The sequence below is a fragment of the Cygnus atratus genome, chromosome 2 (genome assembly GCF_013377495.2).
Source record: "Cygnus atratus isolate AKBS03 ecotype Queensland, Australia chromosome 2, CAtr_DNAZoo_HiC_assembly, whole genome shotgun sequence".
NCBI classification, from domain to species: domain Eukaryota; kingdom Metazoa; phylum Chordata; class Aves; order Anseriformes; family Anatidae; genus Cygnus; species Cygnus atratus.
The window spans coordinates 19,072,983-19,087,359 of record NC_066363.1 but is presented as its reverse complement, the minus strand read 5'-3'; the positions used below and the strand labels follow the sequence as shown (position 1 = coordinate 19,087,359).

Below are 14,377 nucleotides of genomic sequence, written 5' to 3'. Positions count from 1 at the left end.
TCCCCAGGCACAGGAACAGCCCTAAACCAGGATTCACTCCTTGCATAATACTGAACTGGAATCTGCCAATTTATTGTATGGTCAGCTCTGAATATTATTCCTTTTACTCTGCTTTGGCATTTTTCTTTTTTTCCAGTTCTCTGTGGTACCCAGCATCTTTCCGATAAAAGGTTGTGGCATCCTGTCAGCATTTCTTTATGTAACTGTTTAACTGCCAAAAGGAATCCCTTTTGCTTTGGGGCACCACAAGGCATTTTTCTCCTCCAGAGGAAGAATTCAGTGTAGCACAGCCAGCTCTTTGCTGGCCCAGAGGGCACCAGGCTAGCAGTTGGAAATGAATCTGTACCTTAGCCTTGGTAATGCTGAAAACTAACTCAGAACTGTGTAATAGCAATTAATTGTTACTTAATGATGAGCTATTGTATTTTGTTTAACAGTGCTTTAGACATCCTAGAAGAAATTAATCTGTCAACAGGGCGCAAAAATAACTTTAGTGAAGCTGCTTTGGAAAAACTACTTGATAACAATCTTTCCCAAAAGTACAGCCAGATGGGTTATTTATCATCAAGTAATGTCATTACTGATGGATTCTATGATTATGGTCAGGTAAGCTACTTTAAATTACTCTACTTAGGAAGAGTAAAATTGTCTTCTCAATTTATCAAAAGTAAGAGGACTGTAGCAAAAGCCAGAGTCTGTCTACCTAAAATACCGTGGTGTGTTTTCTTGTCTAGCAGTTTTCCAGCTTTTATACTAATTTCTTTTGATTATCTTTCCTCATGGGTGAAATCTCATCATCTTCATGCTATTCCCCAGTTGCAATCTTCTTCCCAATCCTGTGTAAGCTGTTTTGTTCCTAGTTCCTTTACAGAGCCTTTCTCAGACCTTAGTTCTTCTGGTCTCTTTCACTGCAGTACACTTAATACTAACCTGACACTGAATGACCCTGTAGACTTTTTGTTTATTTATTTTTACATGAAGAAGGGTTCATATTTTCACCTTGGTCATGACCCTTTCTTTCACAAAGCACTGTTTATATATAAAGACTGACCCCACTCTGTATCCCCAATTACTGCTCTATTCAGTTTAAATCAGAGAAATACTTTTCAAAATGCCCAGATGAATTAGAAATACTAGTATTATTGAAAATCAGTGAAAGGCATGCTTCAAAAGCATTTGGTTGCTTTTGAAAATTCCATCGTAAATTATAAAGTCTTCAGAGGCAGGAGTATTTCCTTACCCTAAATTTTACAATGATGTAATGACAATAATTACAAGTTAAATTACAAGTTAGCAATTCTTTCTAAGAAAATTGATGAAGTAAATGTGAATATGGAAGAAACTGATTTCATATATTTTGAACAGGTTTTATAAGTTCTCATGTAAGTCTTCTGTTAAAGATTGACTCTTTAGATACCTTTTTAAGATATTTTTTGTCTTCATCATTAACTGAGCAGAACACCTTGCCTTTTATTTTAATTTTCTTGTAGATAAAACCTGGAATTAAACTTTTATCTTTGGAGGAACTCAGTATGCAAGAACTTACTGACCGTAGGGCCATAATCTTCATTAATGCTAAACCACAAGAAGAGTAAGTCATGTTTGATCTACCAACATTTATTGCAATAACTCATTTTTCTATCATTTCCACTGTTTCCAGTATGAAACTAGGGTATAGCTGGTATTGTGAGAGATATGTTTTAATCCTAGCACTGTGCTACATGTCCTAAAACACAAAAGATTTGTATTTTATAAAATAAGCTTTTGGAAATAACTTTTCTTCTCTTTAGATAGCAAAGATTCATTCACTTGAGTTAGTCTATTTTTCGTTAGAAAACTTAGCCATGAAGACTCATTCATTTAACATCCTTTGATTTCTGATGATGGGGCACCAGTTATTTTATTAGTTATAACAAAGCTTGTCATCTGCTGTAATAATTATGTCATTGAAGCTGAATGTCAACAAGCAGCAATGAAATCTATGATTTAATGGTCTTGTACAGACAAATGCATGGAATTTTAAGCACAACATCCCAAGAGGCCACACAAAGCTTTCAGGCTTGATAGAGAACCTATGTCTATTCTTTCTGTGTTTAAGTTGAAGCCAACCTAACAAATCTTCTTAGATTTGAATGCAGGAAGTTGGTATTGAGCTTGTTTAACTGGGAGTCGTTTCCTATAAACAGTCTCAGAGATCAAAGAATGCTCTACCAGTATTTTGCAAGTCCAAAATCATCTTCTCTGTCAACACATCACATATTTGGTTTACAGTATCATTAGCTTTCCTTTTAAGCCTGTATATGACACCATAAAGATGTCTGAGAATATCTATGACAAATTAACCTTCCATGCTCTTTGTTGATCCCTAAGCTTGTCTTTAACTATCAGGTTTTCTTTCTTTGACTTGATACAGCTTATTGCCTTTGCACCTTGGCAGCAATCTTACTATCCAGTTACTTTTGTGTCTATCATTGGTATGCCATACTTCATTTCTGACCCCTGAATCAATATCAGGTTTATTAGTTGCTATGTTATTCCTTCCAGTTATATATTTCTTATGAATATATTTACTCTCCTTTAAAATCAAAGCTCTATTTTTGTAGCTTAACATGCTATACAATCTCTACAAATAATATGCAAAAACATCTTGCTCCATTTCAGTGTCCTTGCAGTAGAGGAAAAGCCACAAAATTCATCTTATGAACAGACTACCTTGTCACCTTCTGTTTCAAGAAAAAGCAGTAGAGAAAAATCAAGGTATGGTCTTAAGATTTACTAGTTGTCAATGTTCTATTATTGTGCTACCATTGGAAATGGAATTCTGATTGAAAATAGTGATAAACAGTTTCCTAACAGAGTACAATAGCTCAAATACAATGTTAAATATGTTTTTAGAGTCTTTCTTTCACATCCTAATTGCACTAATCTTCCTTTGTCTATCTTAGTAGTTATTTGTCCTCCCCATACTGTATTAGAACATCTCCCATTTATTTGGCTGTTTTTTCCTTTCAATATCCTTAAAAGACAGTGAAATTCAATTATGTTACACCTTGACAGCCAGGACACAGGGAAAGGAGGGTAGTTCTTTCTCAATTTAGAACCTACATCTACAAAAATTTCCTATACTGCCTATATCCAACCTTATTTCTAGATAAAACGTCTTCCAGTGAAATTCCACAGATGACTAAAAGCAGAAAAGGATGTGTTCAATACTGTCCCAGTTTTGACAGCAGTGAGGCTAAAAATGCCTCGCAGTTGCAAGGCTCCCTCTGATCCATACAATTCAGTAGGTACAGTCCTAGCAGGCTTTTTTGTGGGACTGATCTGGTGGGCATGTCTGCTGGTACCAAATAGGTCTGAATCTCTAATGTTGTGGTAAACTTAATTTCCTTCCTGTACAGAAAGAGGATTTGAGCCTACACCTCCCACCTGCACACACTTGATCATAGGGTACTTGGGGTTTAGCAGTCTTACTCTGTTTCGTTGTAGCTTCGCTAATGATGAAGCATAATGAACAGAGCTTTCTACTTCAGCTGTTCGGGCATTTATCTGACAGAGCTGAGACCAAAGTTCTAGTCCCAGTCTTAATGGCTTTTAGTATAAAATACTTAACCCTGACCTTGTTCCTGTGGAAAAGAAAACTGAACCATGGTCTTGCAACTGAACCGGTGAACTCTATGTAAAACAGCAGCACAGTCACCACTGCAAGGGTGCCTTTCAGAGAAGGCAGGAGTACACACCTAGTTCCAGAGGATTGTTCAGGATAGCAAAACCAGTCCAAATACAGCCTCCTTGCAAACAAAGGGATGGTATCTAATCCTCGATAGTAATGTCATGCAGCCTACAACTCTACTCAGCTTTCCTGTTAGCTCACTTAGGGAGCCAACCATGCATCATGCTGGTTTCTGTGGGACCCAGTCCTGACTTCCAAATTCTCCTTGTTTTGTGGTACAGGGGTTCTTGGCTATACCTCAGGGCTGTGAATTCTAGAGAGTGATGGCATTACAAAATGCTATCTGCTGCAGGGTTTGAATAAAGAATGTCTGTCATAGGAACTGAGGTACTATGTTTGCAACTTTCAGCTTGAAGCTCATCCATGAACTATGATATGCTACTGTCTATACAGACCTTTAATTAATAGAGATAATTGTTGCTTTCTTACACTGCATATATATTTCTGTATATGTATATATGTGTGTGCTTGAGAGATGAAATCTGCAGTAAGAAAGATGAGAGAAAATGGGAACTGACCTTGCTTTGTGTTCTCAATAGCTTAATGGTATCCCCAGTAGAGGAAAAGCAGGAGCCACCTGGAAGATCTTCGTTCAGTAAAAGCAGCAGTAAAGAAAAAGGCTTAAGGTATTACATTCTGAATTGTGTATGTATAGGTTCATTTAGAACTGCAATACAAATTTTTGACAGGTAATAGCTACTGAAGGTGAAGAGTTGAAGTTCTGACTTTGAACCAGGATCCAAATTGTGAGATTAATCTAGCCAAAAGTTACTGAGTTACAGGACAGACATTTACGTTTGGCTGGTTATTTGTGCTGCAAGCACTTCTGGAATTCAGTTTAAACAATTTCATATTAAATACCTGAAATGAATCACATTGTGGAAGGTTCCTGTTTCGGGATGCAAAAGAATAAATTCTGCATCTTGAGTGTCTAACTGGGCCTATTCTAACTTCTGCTCATTTGGAAGGTCCTCCTGATGCTCAGCATGTTTTGGCCATGACACACTAAGCATATGCCAGTTTACTTAAATACAACAGGAGAGATGGGGAGATATCAAGCCAATGATATTTGCTGTGTACTTGTGGGGGATTTCTTCATTTCAGAAGATGCTCTAGAGACTTAGACCATTTTGCATAGTCTCAAAGTACAGAGACCTGTTCTGACAAGATCATGTGTTTATTATTGTGTAAGGTGAGGATACCCTTAGATAGTTGCTTTTTAATGTAATTTATGTCAATTACACAGTAAGTGACTGCATTGTTAGCGATCATAACTGTTCCAGAAAGCAAGAAAAAAAATAGGAAAAAACAAATGCCTGGCTCCATTTCCCCATAGTAAACTTGCAGGGATACAAAGCCTTCTTTCTTCAAGTATGAAATAATTGCTTTTGAATGTCATGATCAAGTTGTATGATTTATAACCCCATTGTCATTCATTTTGAATCCATAATTCATACACCATTATTACTATTAATTTGTGAGATATATGGGAGTTACTTGAAGGTCAATAGCTGACTCCAAGTCTCAAACATGCTTAGACTTTTTTCTAGATATTTTTTTCCTTTGATCATACATTTCTGTTCATCATTATTTTGCAAAGTACCACTGAACACAGTTTAAAACCATTGTTTTTGAAAAGTGATACTAGTTTATATAAACTGTAGTTGAAAGCTAAGAGAAAGGAGAGTTATAATTGTCTGCTGGAAGTGTTTGAATTAGATGTAGAGGAAGTGCCTAGTTGATAGTTTGACATGTATTTGCATAGACAGCAACATTTTTGATCAAACAGTTGTGTATCTGATATACACAATGACTGGGCTAAAATGTTATCTTTAATGTAGACTGATATATATGTATTTCTTCCACGCTATGTTCTCGTAGAGCATTTAAGGAAATACTTTCCAATGCTTGTTTACTCCATTTTGAAAGAGAGACGAGAGATTAAATTATGCAAAAAAGGAAAGAAAATAGGTGTCGTGGCTGTCTTTTGGTGGTAGGATGGTGCATTGACTGCAGTCTTCCCCACGCTGGTTCTCTGGTGTCGCAGGACATTTGTACTGAACTTACTGCAGGAATCCTAACAGCTTGGAGACTATTAATTGCCATTAGTTCTCCTTTCCTATGCTCCTCTGCATTTGCAAAGAGTGCAATCACTTAGCAGTGCAGTTTTCATAGGGAAGATAAAATATTGGGTCTACAAAAGGGAAGAGCAGGGGAGAAAGAGAGGAGACGGTCAAGGAACAAGAATTATACTGTCTATAGAACTCTGTTATTTTGAAAACTTATTAAATCAGACATCAGAGAGGTGGGAGTAGTTAATTTTGTTGTTTTTAACAGGTTACTCTCAAGCATTATGCCTAACTCTATAAGTGGACTAGTAGGTAGTGGTTTAATCTGCCGTTATAAGGTTCCCTAGCTATAGTTAGCTACAGTCAAATTAGATAAGGAAAACAGTTTGTCTGCTTTTTTAAGCATACGTGTAATTAATAACCAGAACAGTTTATTTAACAGGGTGGTGAATTTCCTATAATTTGAAGATTAAATCTTAATTGGTTGTCCTTCTAAAAAATGTGCTTTATAAAATCTATGAAAAGGTCTTTTTGTGAATATGATGAATCTCAATAGGTAAAAGAAAAGTTTGAAAAGTAGTCTGAAGACAAATTGCTTGAATTAGACTACTGATAACGGTATATGCCTTTCTGCTTTGTACAATACCTTCTTAAGAGTGCTGTTCATTGTAAAAAAATCAAGAATAATTTGAAGACCATACAATAATGATATTGTGCCCTCAAGCACACTACTCTCTGGTGGCGCTTTATTTCTTTTCTTTTCCTTCCAAGAATACTGGAAATATTCTGTATTTTTTTTTCTTTAAAAAAGCCAGTCCCGTTAAAGAAATGGAAGAAATTTTGTCAGATTTCCCAGTAGAATTACTCAAGACCCATGTTGAAAAAAGACATGATGCTTACAAAACACAAGTTCTACGTGTTCCCAGAAATGAAAAATTCTAATCTAATTGTATAGATCTTAACAATACTCCTGGTAAGATACTGATTTTGTAGTTGCTATGAAAGTTGTGAAATGCACAGTATTTTATCTAAGCAAAACAAGCATTTAATTTATACTTCTGCTATTTGGTCATGGTACCTGTTCAGGATTTGGACTTCAGAGATTACAGTACTCTAAATAAATGTACGTTGTTTTCTATATAAGAAAAGGGAAGGGGAAAAAAGAAGAGGAAAAAATGATAGATGTTACTCAGATTATATCCAAAGTCCAGGATGAAATAAATCAAGAAAATGCACAATGGCAACCACCACCTGACTTCATTTTACTGGATTATATTTATGATGCTTCTAAAACAATCCTACCACTCACTACGACGCGGGAACAGGTTGTGGCTCTCGCACAGTGAGTACCAAATTATATTTCCATAAGTAATGCTGATAAGTTCATTTGGTAAAATACTAGCTTTCTCATCACAGGACAACTTTTTTATTTTTCTCATCTTTACTTGGAATCAGCTTTGGCCCAGTGTTATTAGAGAGCTTGTTTCATGAACTAAGTCCACTTCCATTCCTCCTCACATTCCACCTATTTTGTGATAATTCAGATTGCCTTTATTCTTGGTTGTGATCTTGGCTGTGATAATGCCCTGAACATTGTTGAACAGCAATCAGACATTGGTAATTAATGCTTTCCCCCCACTCCCTGAATTTTAAAGAAAAGAACTAGAAGGAAGCACATAAAGCCATTCTTTTGTCACTGCTACTTGGGTATGGCCCAGCCCAAACAGGAGTGCCAGAGCATTTCTGTTGACTCCAATGAGTTTTGGATGAGGATTGAAAAACTGACCAAAATGCAAAAATTCAGTACTCTGCAGGAGAAAGTCCAGATTCCCAGGAGATATCCTTTTAGTTCCTTGCACCTGGAACTTTGTACAGTTTGCATTTACTTTTAGTCAGCCATATGACTGTCAGGTGTTGAGAGGCCTTCGTGACCTTCTGCCTGGACCTTCCCCAGACAGCTCTCTTCCTCTCCATTTCTTCCTTCCTGTACCGTCACAGGCACTTCACAGCAGCACATGTAGGCCTTCCCAGTAGCCGAGACAGCACAGCAGCCGTTCACATCTGGGGAATGTGCCTGCCTTGCTGTAGCCCGTGGTGGGCAGAGGCTGGAGGGCCCGGCTCTCCTGGGGCTTGGGCCCAGCTGGGGCCTGCGACAAAACTATCTCTTTTTTTTGTTTGTTTGTTTGTTTTTCTTTTTTTTTCTTTTTTTTTTTTCTGTAAACCCAAAAGCACAAGACATTTTTAAATATAATTTTTAGGTGCTGCTGTAATTAACATCGTGGTGGTTAAGTAGCGCAAGAACATTGCACTGATGTGTGTACAGAGTGTTGTTATCAATGTGTGATTCATTAGTTACCTCGACTGCTCGGCCTGGGCACCAATCACTGTCATTTCCAAGCAGTGTGGCTGCTTTCATCTTCTCCTTAGTTTAACCTTTACTATCTTACCAGTTTCCTGGCTGCCTCCTGAATCTGGAGAGTTTGGCGTCAGATCCCGCTGAGTCTCACAAAATTTGTTTCTTCTACTAACCTTCATTTTTAATGAAGTGGTCTGCTCTGATATGAGGAATGACTTTTCCGTTGATTGTAAAATTTGACAAGACAGGTATTCATCCTTAACTATCCAGCTGTGTATAAATTATGCTGCCTTTGTCAAGGTGGAATCTGTAAAATACTCTTTCAAATCCGCTCTTCACACACACCAATGAAATATTTGCAGATACACAACCCAGTGAAAAAATCATCAGGAACTGAAGTAGTATATTTTCTGTGGGGATTTTTATATGCATGTGGCATTTTCGGTGGCTGCCTGGGTGGCGTGTGCTGAATGGGAAGGGCAGGAGGAGGCAGCTGACGAGCCCCCGGCAGCTTGGGCAGGGCTCCTGCTGTACTTGCCAGGAGGGAGCTGGCATGGATCAGGGGACACACTGTGGTGCTGGCTGCATCCTTTTAAACAAACGCAGTACATCGTTGTGCATGCATGGGAGTGGTGTGCATGCAGGCTCGGGAAGCTTTGCTCCCTTTATTGAGGGCTGGCTGCAGGCACGAGCAGTGCAGATGAGTGCTGGGAGCCTCTCGCTTCCTCAGGCTCACGCAGTAATTCCCAGCTTCAGGATACCACATCCAGTCTGCTCAGCGATAACTCCCTGTGCCCATGCTGTTGGTACCAGCACCTCCGTAGGCCCTAGATTTTCAGAAATAAGGCCCCTGCTAGTGCCTCGCATTTACTGAGGCCAGAACCTGCTCACAGAGAGTTTATAATGGAGATGTGGTGATGCAGGTTTTCTCCTGGTCTGAGGCAGTGGCTTGTGATTCCCATATCAGCTCTGCAACACCCTGTCTGGAGTCACAGCCCTCAGTAATGCCCGTGCCTTTGGCTGAGGACACTGTGAGGAACAAAGGTCTTTACATACAGGGGCTGTGCAGGAGGGGGTGAAGGTGTGTGCAAGAGGAGCTAGCGACTTACAAACTGGGGGTTGATCCTATCTGTGCACGATCACCCCAAAGGCATGGTTTGGGCAGTGTTTGCACAGATTGTGGATTCTGATCTTCTCTTTCTTTGACGAAGCTATTCTCTTTTATGGATAAAGACAGCCCCCTGCCCCCAGATGTTGGCTTTGATGTAAGAAAACACATGTAGAGGTTGAAGTACCCTTTCTGGATATCATTGCTTTCCTCTGTTGGGATCATTACCTATGGCTTTATTTTTGTCATATATATTCTCATGTCTTTATTATTATTTCAAATGAATGCTAGGGCTAAGGATTGTAATATATAGCTCACATAATCCAGTAGCTGTGAAGATGAACATTAGTTTCTGAACTACTTCCTCAGTAATTTCACTTTTATTGATGATTTTCTCTGAGTAGTTGGTTCCTACATTAGACATTTCCAGAATTGCTGCTGGCAGCTGCTGCACCTTGGCTTAGGTCTGTGACAAATGTGAATGACCTGAGTTAGGTTTATCTGGATTTAATAGTGAGCATATGTAAAATACCAGCTACTGAATTGAACAATTCAAGCACACGTAGAGACAGTCTTAAAGTTTTATATATCATCTTACTGCTTCTGTACCTTTCATTTTGCTGATATGTTTTTGTAATAAATTCAAGAGACATTATAGAGATTTAACTGTTGTAATTGTAAATTTGTTGCAGGTTTGTTGCAGACAAGATGGGTGGTGCAATTGAAAGAGACAAACTACATGACTTCAGCTGGGAACTTCATATAAGTGAAATAGAATATGAACTGAAATCCAATGTTGTGCCTATTGGGAAAGTGAAAAAAGGGACATTTTACCACAGGGCTTTACTTTTCAAGGTACATTAACATTTATTTTACAACATAGAGTTATTTCTGCTAAATGTATATTATAAACTAAAGTATACTTGCATCAGTATAATATAATATTTATATTAATGTAAAATCTTGTGTATATATTTAAGTCATTTTTTACTGGCAAAGTTGATTTCCCAGTGAATGAAAGCCAGCATCGCTTCATTCTGTAAACATTCTTGTTGTCATTAAATTGTCTTAAGTGATATCAGCAGAATACTTGATAAATGGCAAAAAGCCAAGTTATTTGAATGGTAGTCAAAACATTTTACATTTTCTGTAAACTGTAAAATATTGAATTATGCAGTTTCCTGATTTTTTTTTCCATGCTGTAAATGTAAGTTTCTCAGGACAATTTCTATTCAGTATCTGTCCAGTATTCTGTGACAGAGTGTAACGGCTTTTATGCTCTAGTTTCATGGACTGGGAAGCTTCATTTCTTCTTCTGACTTCATGTATGCCTGCTTATCTGTCCAATCCTCCTTCCTTGGCTGTTGGTTAACTGGACTTTACTCCTTCTTGCATGGAAAGGAGAAGAGAAACAAAGGCCTAGGACACTAAGCCTGGGAGAAAGAGTACAATCTGAAATTTGTGGTATACATGGGGAGAGAACATTCCTGACGTATTTTGTGGAGGTCTGGGGCAATAAATTAATTGTGCTGAAGCAGCACTGGTGTTCTCTTACCCTCCACTGTTCTCTTACTGTGATGTTTACAAAGAAACCTTTGTAGGGACAGATCATCTCTCTTAGAGACACATCAGTCTAAGCACAGGATATCTGTGTCCATTTGTAAAAATGTAAAGATCTTTCAGGATTTCATTTCTTCACAGTGGATGCATTCTGAGAAAGCAGTTTTGTATCTGGAAGCCATCACAGCGCTCTCGGGGATGGTACAGCATTGAGGCAGTGCAGGTGTCCCATCCAGCTAGCGCTCGCCTCGCATTTCATTGATTTCCATGTTCATGGGGCTCAAAAGCAAGAAGTGTACTTCAGGGAGAAGCAGTAATCCTAAACTTACACTGATAAAAATGTTACATTTTCTCACTTAATTATTCGCACTGAGTGTATGTGTGCAAGGTACCTACACCTCATTGTTTGTGTAGACAGTTCTTCAGAATGTTGTGCAGAACCGAGTCTTCCAGATAGAAGAATACGTTGTGGGGACTATGGATACTGCACTTCATTTGAGATCTGAAGGACTGCCTGATATCTTTCCTGGTGTCAGAAAAGAGAAAAAATATTTTTTTTTTATGTTGTGCATAGAGTATGGTAGAAATAGTATTTATAAGCCTGCACTGTCTAAGCAGAACCAACAGTAAAGATCTGTAGTTCAGAACACCTTAGAGATTTACACAGTCTGTATCAAGAAAGCTCTTGGCCTTTGAAGTATTTCTTTTCTTTTTAAGCATCACTTGCTGTATATTGCAGAAGCTAAGTGTGATTAACACCTTTTTCTTTCCTTTTTAGGTGATAGCAGACAGAATTGGCATTGGCTGTAGTTTAGTTCGTGGCGAGTATAACAGAGCTTGGAATGAAGTTAAATTGGTTGATGACTCTCCACAAGGAGTAACTGGGCTTCTGCTTCCTCCTCAAGAGTATATTGTAGATCTAATGTTTGAGCCAGGCTTTTTGATGAAACAGGGAAGTGCAGAGGCAGATCAGTACAAACGTATTTAATCATCCCCAAATTTCTCCAAAATAAGCATTTTAAAGATGATTGCAATGTTATTTCTTATGAAACAAAAGGGGCTTGCCATCCGGTTATCAAAAAGAAGCATATGTTTCTATAGTCATTTGCTGAAAGATGTTCTTTTTTCTGAGAACTCACTTCAGATATCTGCATCTGGTATATTGTCCTAAGCATTGAATTAAACATACTTTACATAGCCAATCTCAATTCTTAGATATTTGTGGAGACTTGGGTGTGGGAGGTGGCACTCTTTTAAGATGAAATTGTAAAACTATAGATTAAAATTTGGTAGATCAAGAATATTTGATATGTGTTAACATTATACTACTTATTAAATAGGTTTAAATTATTTCCAAAATACAGTATATTCTTTTGTTTGTTTCTTACATTCCTTCAACCCCCATGCACAATTACAGGAATTATGTGTTCATGAAGCAAGAAAATGTGATGTCTGGTGAAATAACAAGTTGTCTAAAAACAATTGCACATTTTTTTTGTGTGTGTGTCCTGGTTTCAGTTAGGACAGAGTTAATTTTCCTCCTAGTAGCTGGTAGAGTGCTGTGTTTTGGATTAGGATGAGAAGAGTGCTGATAACATGGTGATGTTTTAATTGTTGCAGAGCAGTGCTTACACCAAGCCAAGGACTTTTCAGCTGCTCGCTCTGTCCTGCTAGTGGGCAGGCTGGGGGTGCAGCAGGAGCTGGGAGGGGACAGACCCAGGACAGCTGACCCAAACTGGCCAAAGGGGTATTCCATACCATCTGGCGTCATGCTAAACAATATATAGGGGTGGCTAGCCGGGATGGGGGGGCTGGCTGCTCAGGGATAGGCTGGGCATCGGTCAGCGGGTGGTGAGCAATTGCATTGTGTATCACTTGTTTCGTACACATTATTATTAGTAATACTATTATCATTATTATTATTGTTGTTGTTATTATTATTTTCCTGTCTTAATGAACTGTCTTTATCTCAACTCACAGGCTTCACTTTCCCATTTCTCTCCCCCATCCTAGAGAGAGAGGGGGGAGGGTGAGCGAACGGCTGTGTGGTGTTTAGCTGCCGGCCGGGTTAAACCACAACAGTGTGAAATAACCCAAGAACTGAGAATTAGAAGAATTAGGATAACAGTGTACTTTCAACCTCTGAAGAGGCTAAAATATAAATACCCCATTTATATTTCTTGGAACTTGCCAGAGTTAATAATTATGGATAGAAACATACTGTGGATGAACATAAATACTATTCGTCCTGACACAGAGAAGACAGATGACTGATAAGTTACTGCATTCAATCTCCCTTTAAATTCTTCATTTTTCACTTGAAGATAAAATGGACTATGAGAAGGGAGCAGTTCTGGGTGGAGAATTTGTATTTCTAACAGCCTTGGGTAACGTGGTGTTGCCAAAGTGTGATGCTGCACCTAGCAGAGGTAAAACACTGCTTAGAACACTCCAGTAAACACTTTCTGGTGAAGTAGTCAGGAATGTACTGTAGTATTTAAGGGAGCATCATTCAAATGAGTTTACTTGATTGTAGGAAAGTGACAAAAAGCCCTGTATAAAAGTTATGCCAATGCAGACAATATTGTGCAAAACTGAATTTCAGAAGAGAATGACAACGAGGCATTTACTTCCTGACCATCAAAAAAAAAAAAGAAAGATAAATTTGCAGTCTGTGTTTGTTTAGTTTTTTGATGTTTGTGTAAGCCCAGTCACTTGTATAGGCTATTTTGGTTTAAGGAGGTTTATACCTGTCATATTCAATACTGTTTATGAGTATGATGCCACAATACTCCCTCCTTCTTCCATTGACAAGCAGCATAATTTTTTGGTAGCCTTTTAGCCTTTTGGGGAAAAATTTACCTTTTTGTTGTAAATTCACATTTATGTTATGTACAATTTTTACCTTGTGTTCAGCAGTAATGCAGAAATCAGAATGAAAGAACTCTGGAAACAAAACATAGAATATACTAGCAGAGCCGAGTGGAAGGTGAGGATGTGTTTCTTATCATTGCTATGGTGCTGGCAGGAGACTGATGAAAAGTGATATGCTCTCACTGACAGACATGATTGGATATAGAAACGTGCAACTTTGAGAGTGCAGTAAATGGCAGAGAATTAATTTCCTATTACCTATCATTTTGTATAGATTTCCTACATTAGAATTTCATTATTATGTGTTGGAACTATAGCATTAAATTGCAACGTTCTCTTTGTTTGAGAAGGTCTTGAAAAACAAAGCAATTTCAGTTGTTTCTAACAGAAGTCAATTTAAAAAGTAAGTTATTCAAAATAAGTGTGAAACATCCATTCTAGACACATACACTTATTTATGTAAAATGGTTAGCTAGCGAAATGAAAAGAATACCTTGTATACTGCAGACTTTGATCCAAAAATATCAGATGGGGGTAGGTTTACGCCTTGCACAGTTTTTAGCTTTGTATTAGCTGAGTTTCTGTCACTTCATTTCTGACTTGGGTGTCAGAAACGAGATCTAGGTAGAAAGTAAACATTTAAATCCCCAAAATTGTTGTTTTGAAAAAACCGGAGT

The 14,377-nt window shown here is 38.0% G+C and overlaps 1 protein-coding gene across 1 annotated transcript in view; it reads left to right on the top strand.

Annotated features, from left to right (window-relative positions):
• The window catches only part of ARMC3 (armadillo repeat containing 3), a 62,127-nt gene extending 50,313 nt beyond the window's left edge, over window positions 1-11,814 (top strand). Inside the window, exons 14-19 of the mRNA XM_035545378.1 lie at window positions 438-606; window positions 1,491-1,591; window positions 2,662-2,757; window positions 6,947-7,144; window positions 9,959-10,121; window positions 11,605-11,814. Of these exons, the coding sequence (XP_035401271.1) occupies window positions 438-606; window positions 1,491-1,591; window positions 2,662-2,757; window positions 6,947-7,144; window positions 9,959-10,121; window positions 11,605-11,814 (937 nt within the window). The remainder of the gene's footprint in view (window positions 1-437; window positions 607-1,490; window positions 1,592-2,661; window positions 2,758-6,946; window positions 7,145-9,958; window positions 10,122-11,604) is intronic.
• The last annotated feature ends 2,563 nt before the right edge of the window (window positions 11,815-14,377 follow it).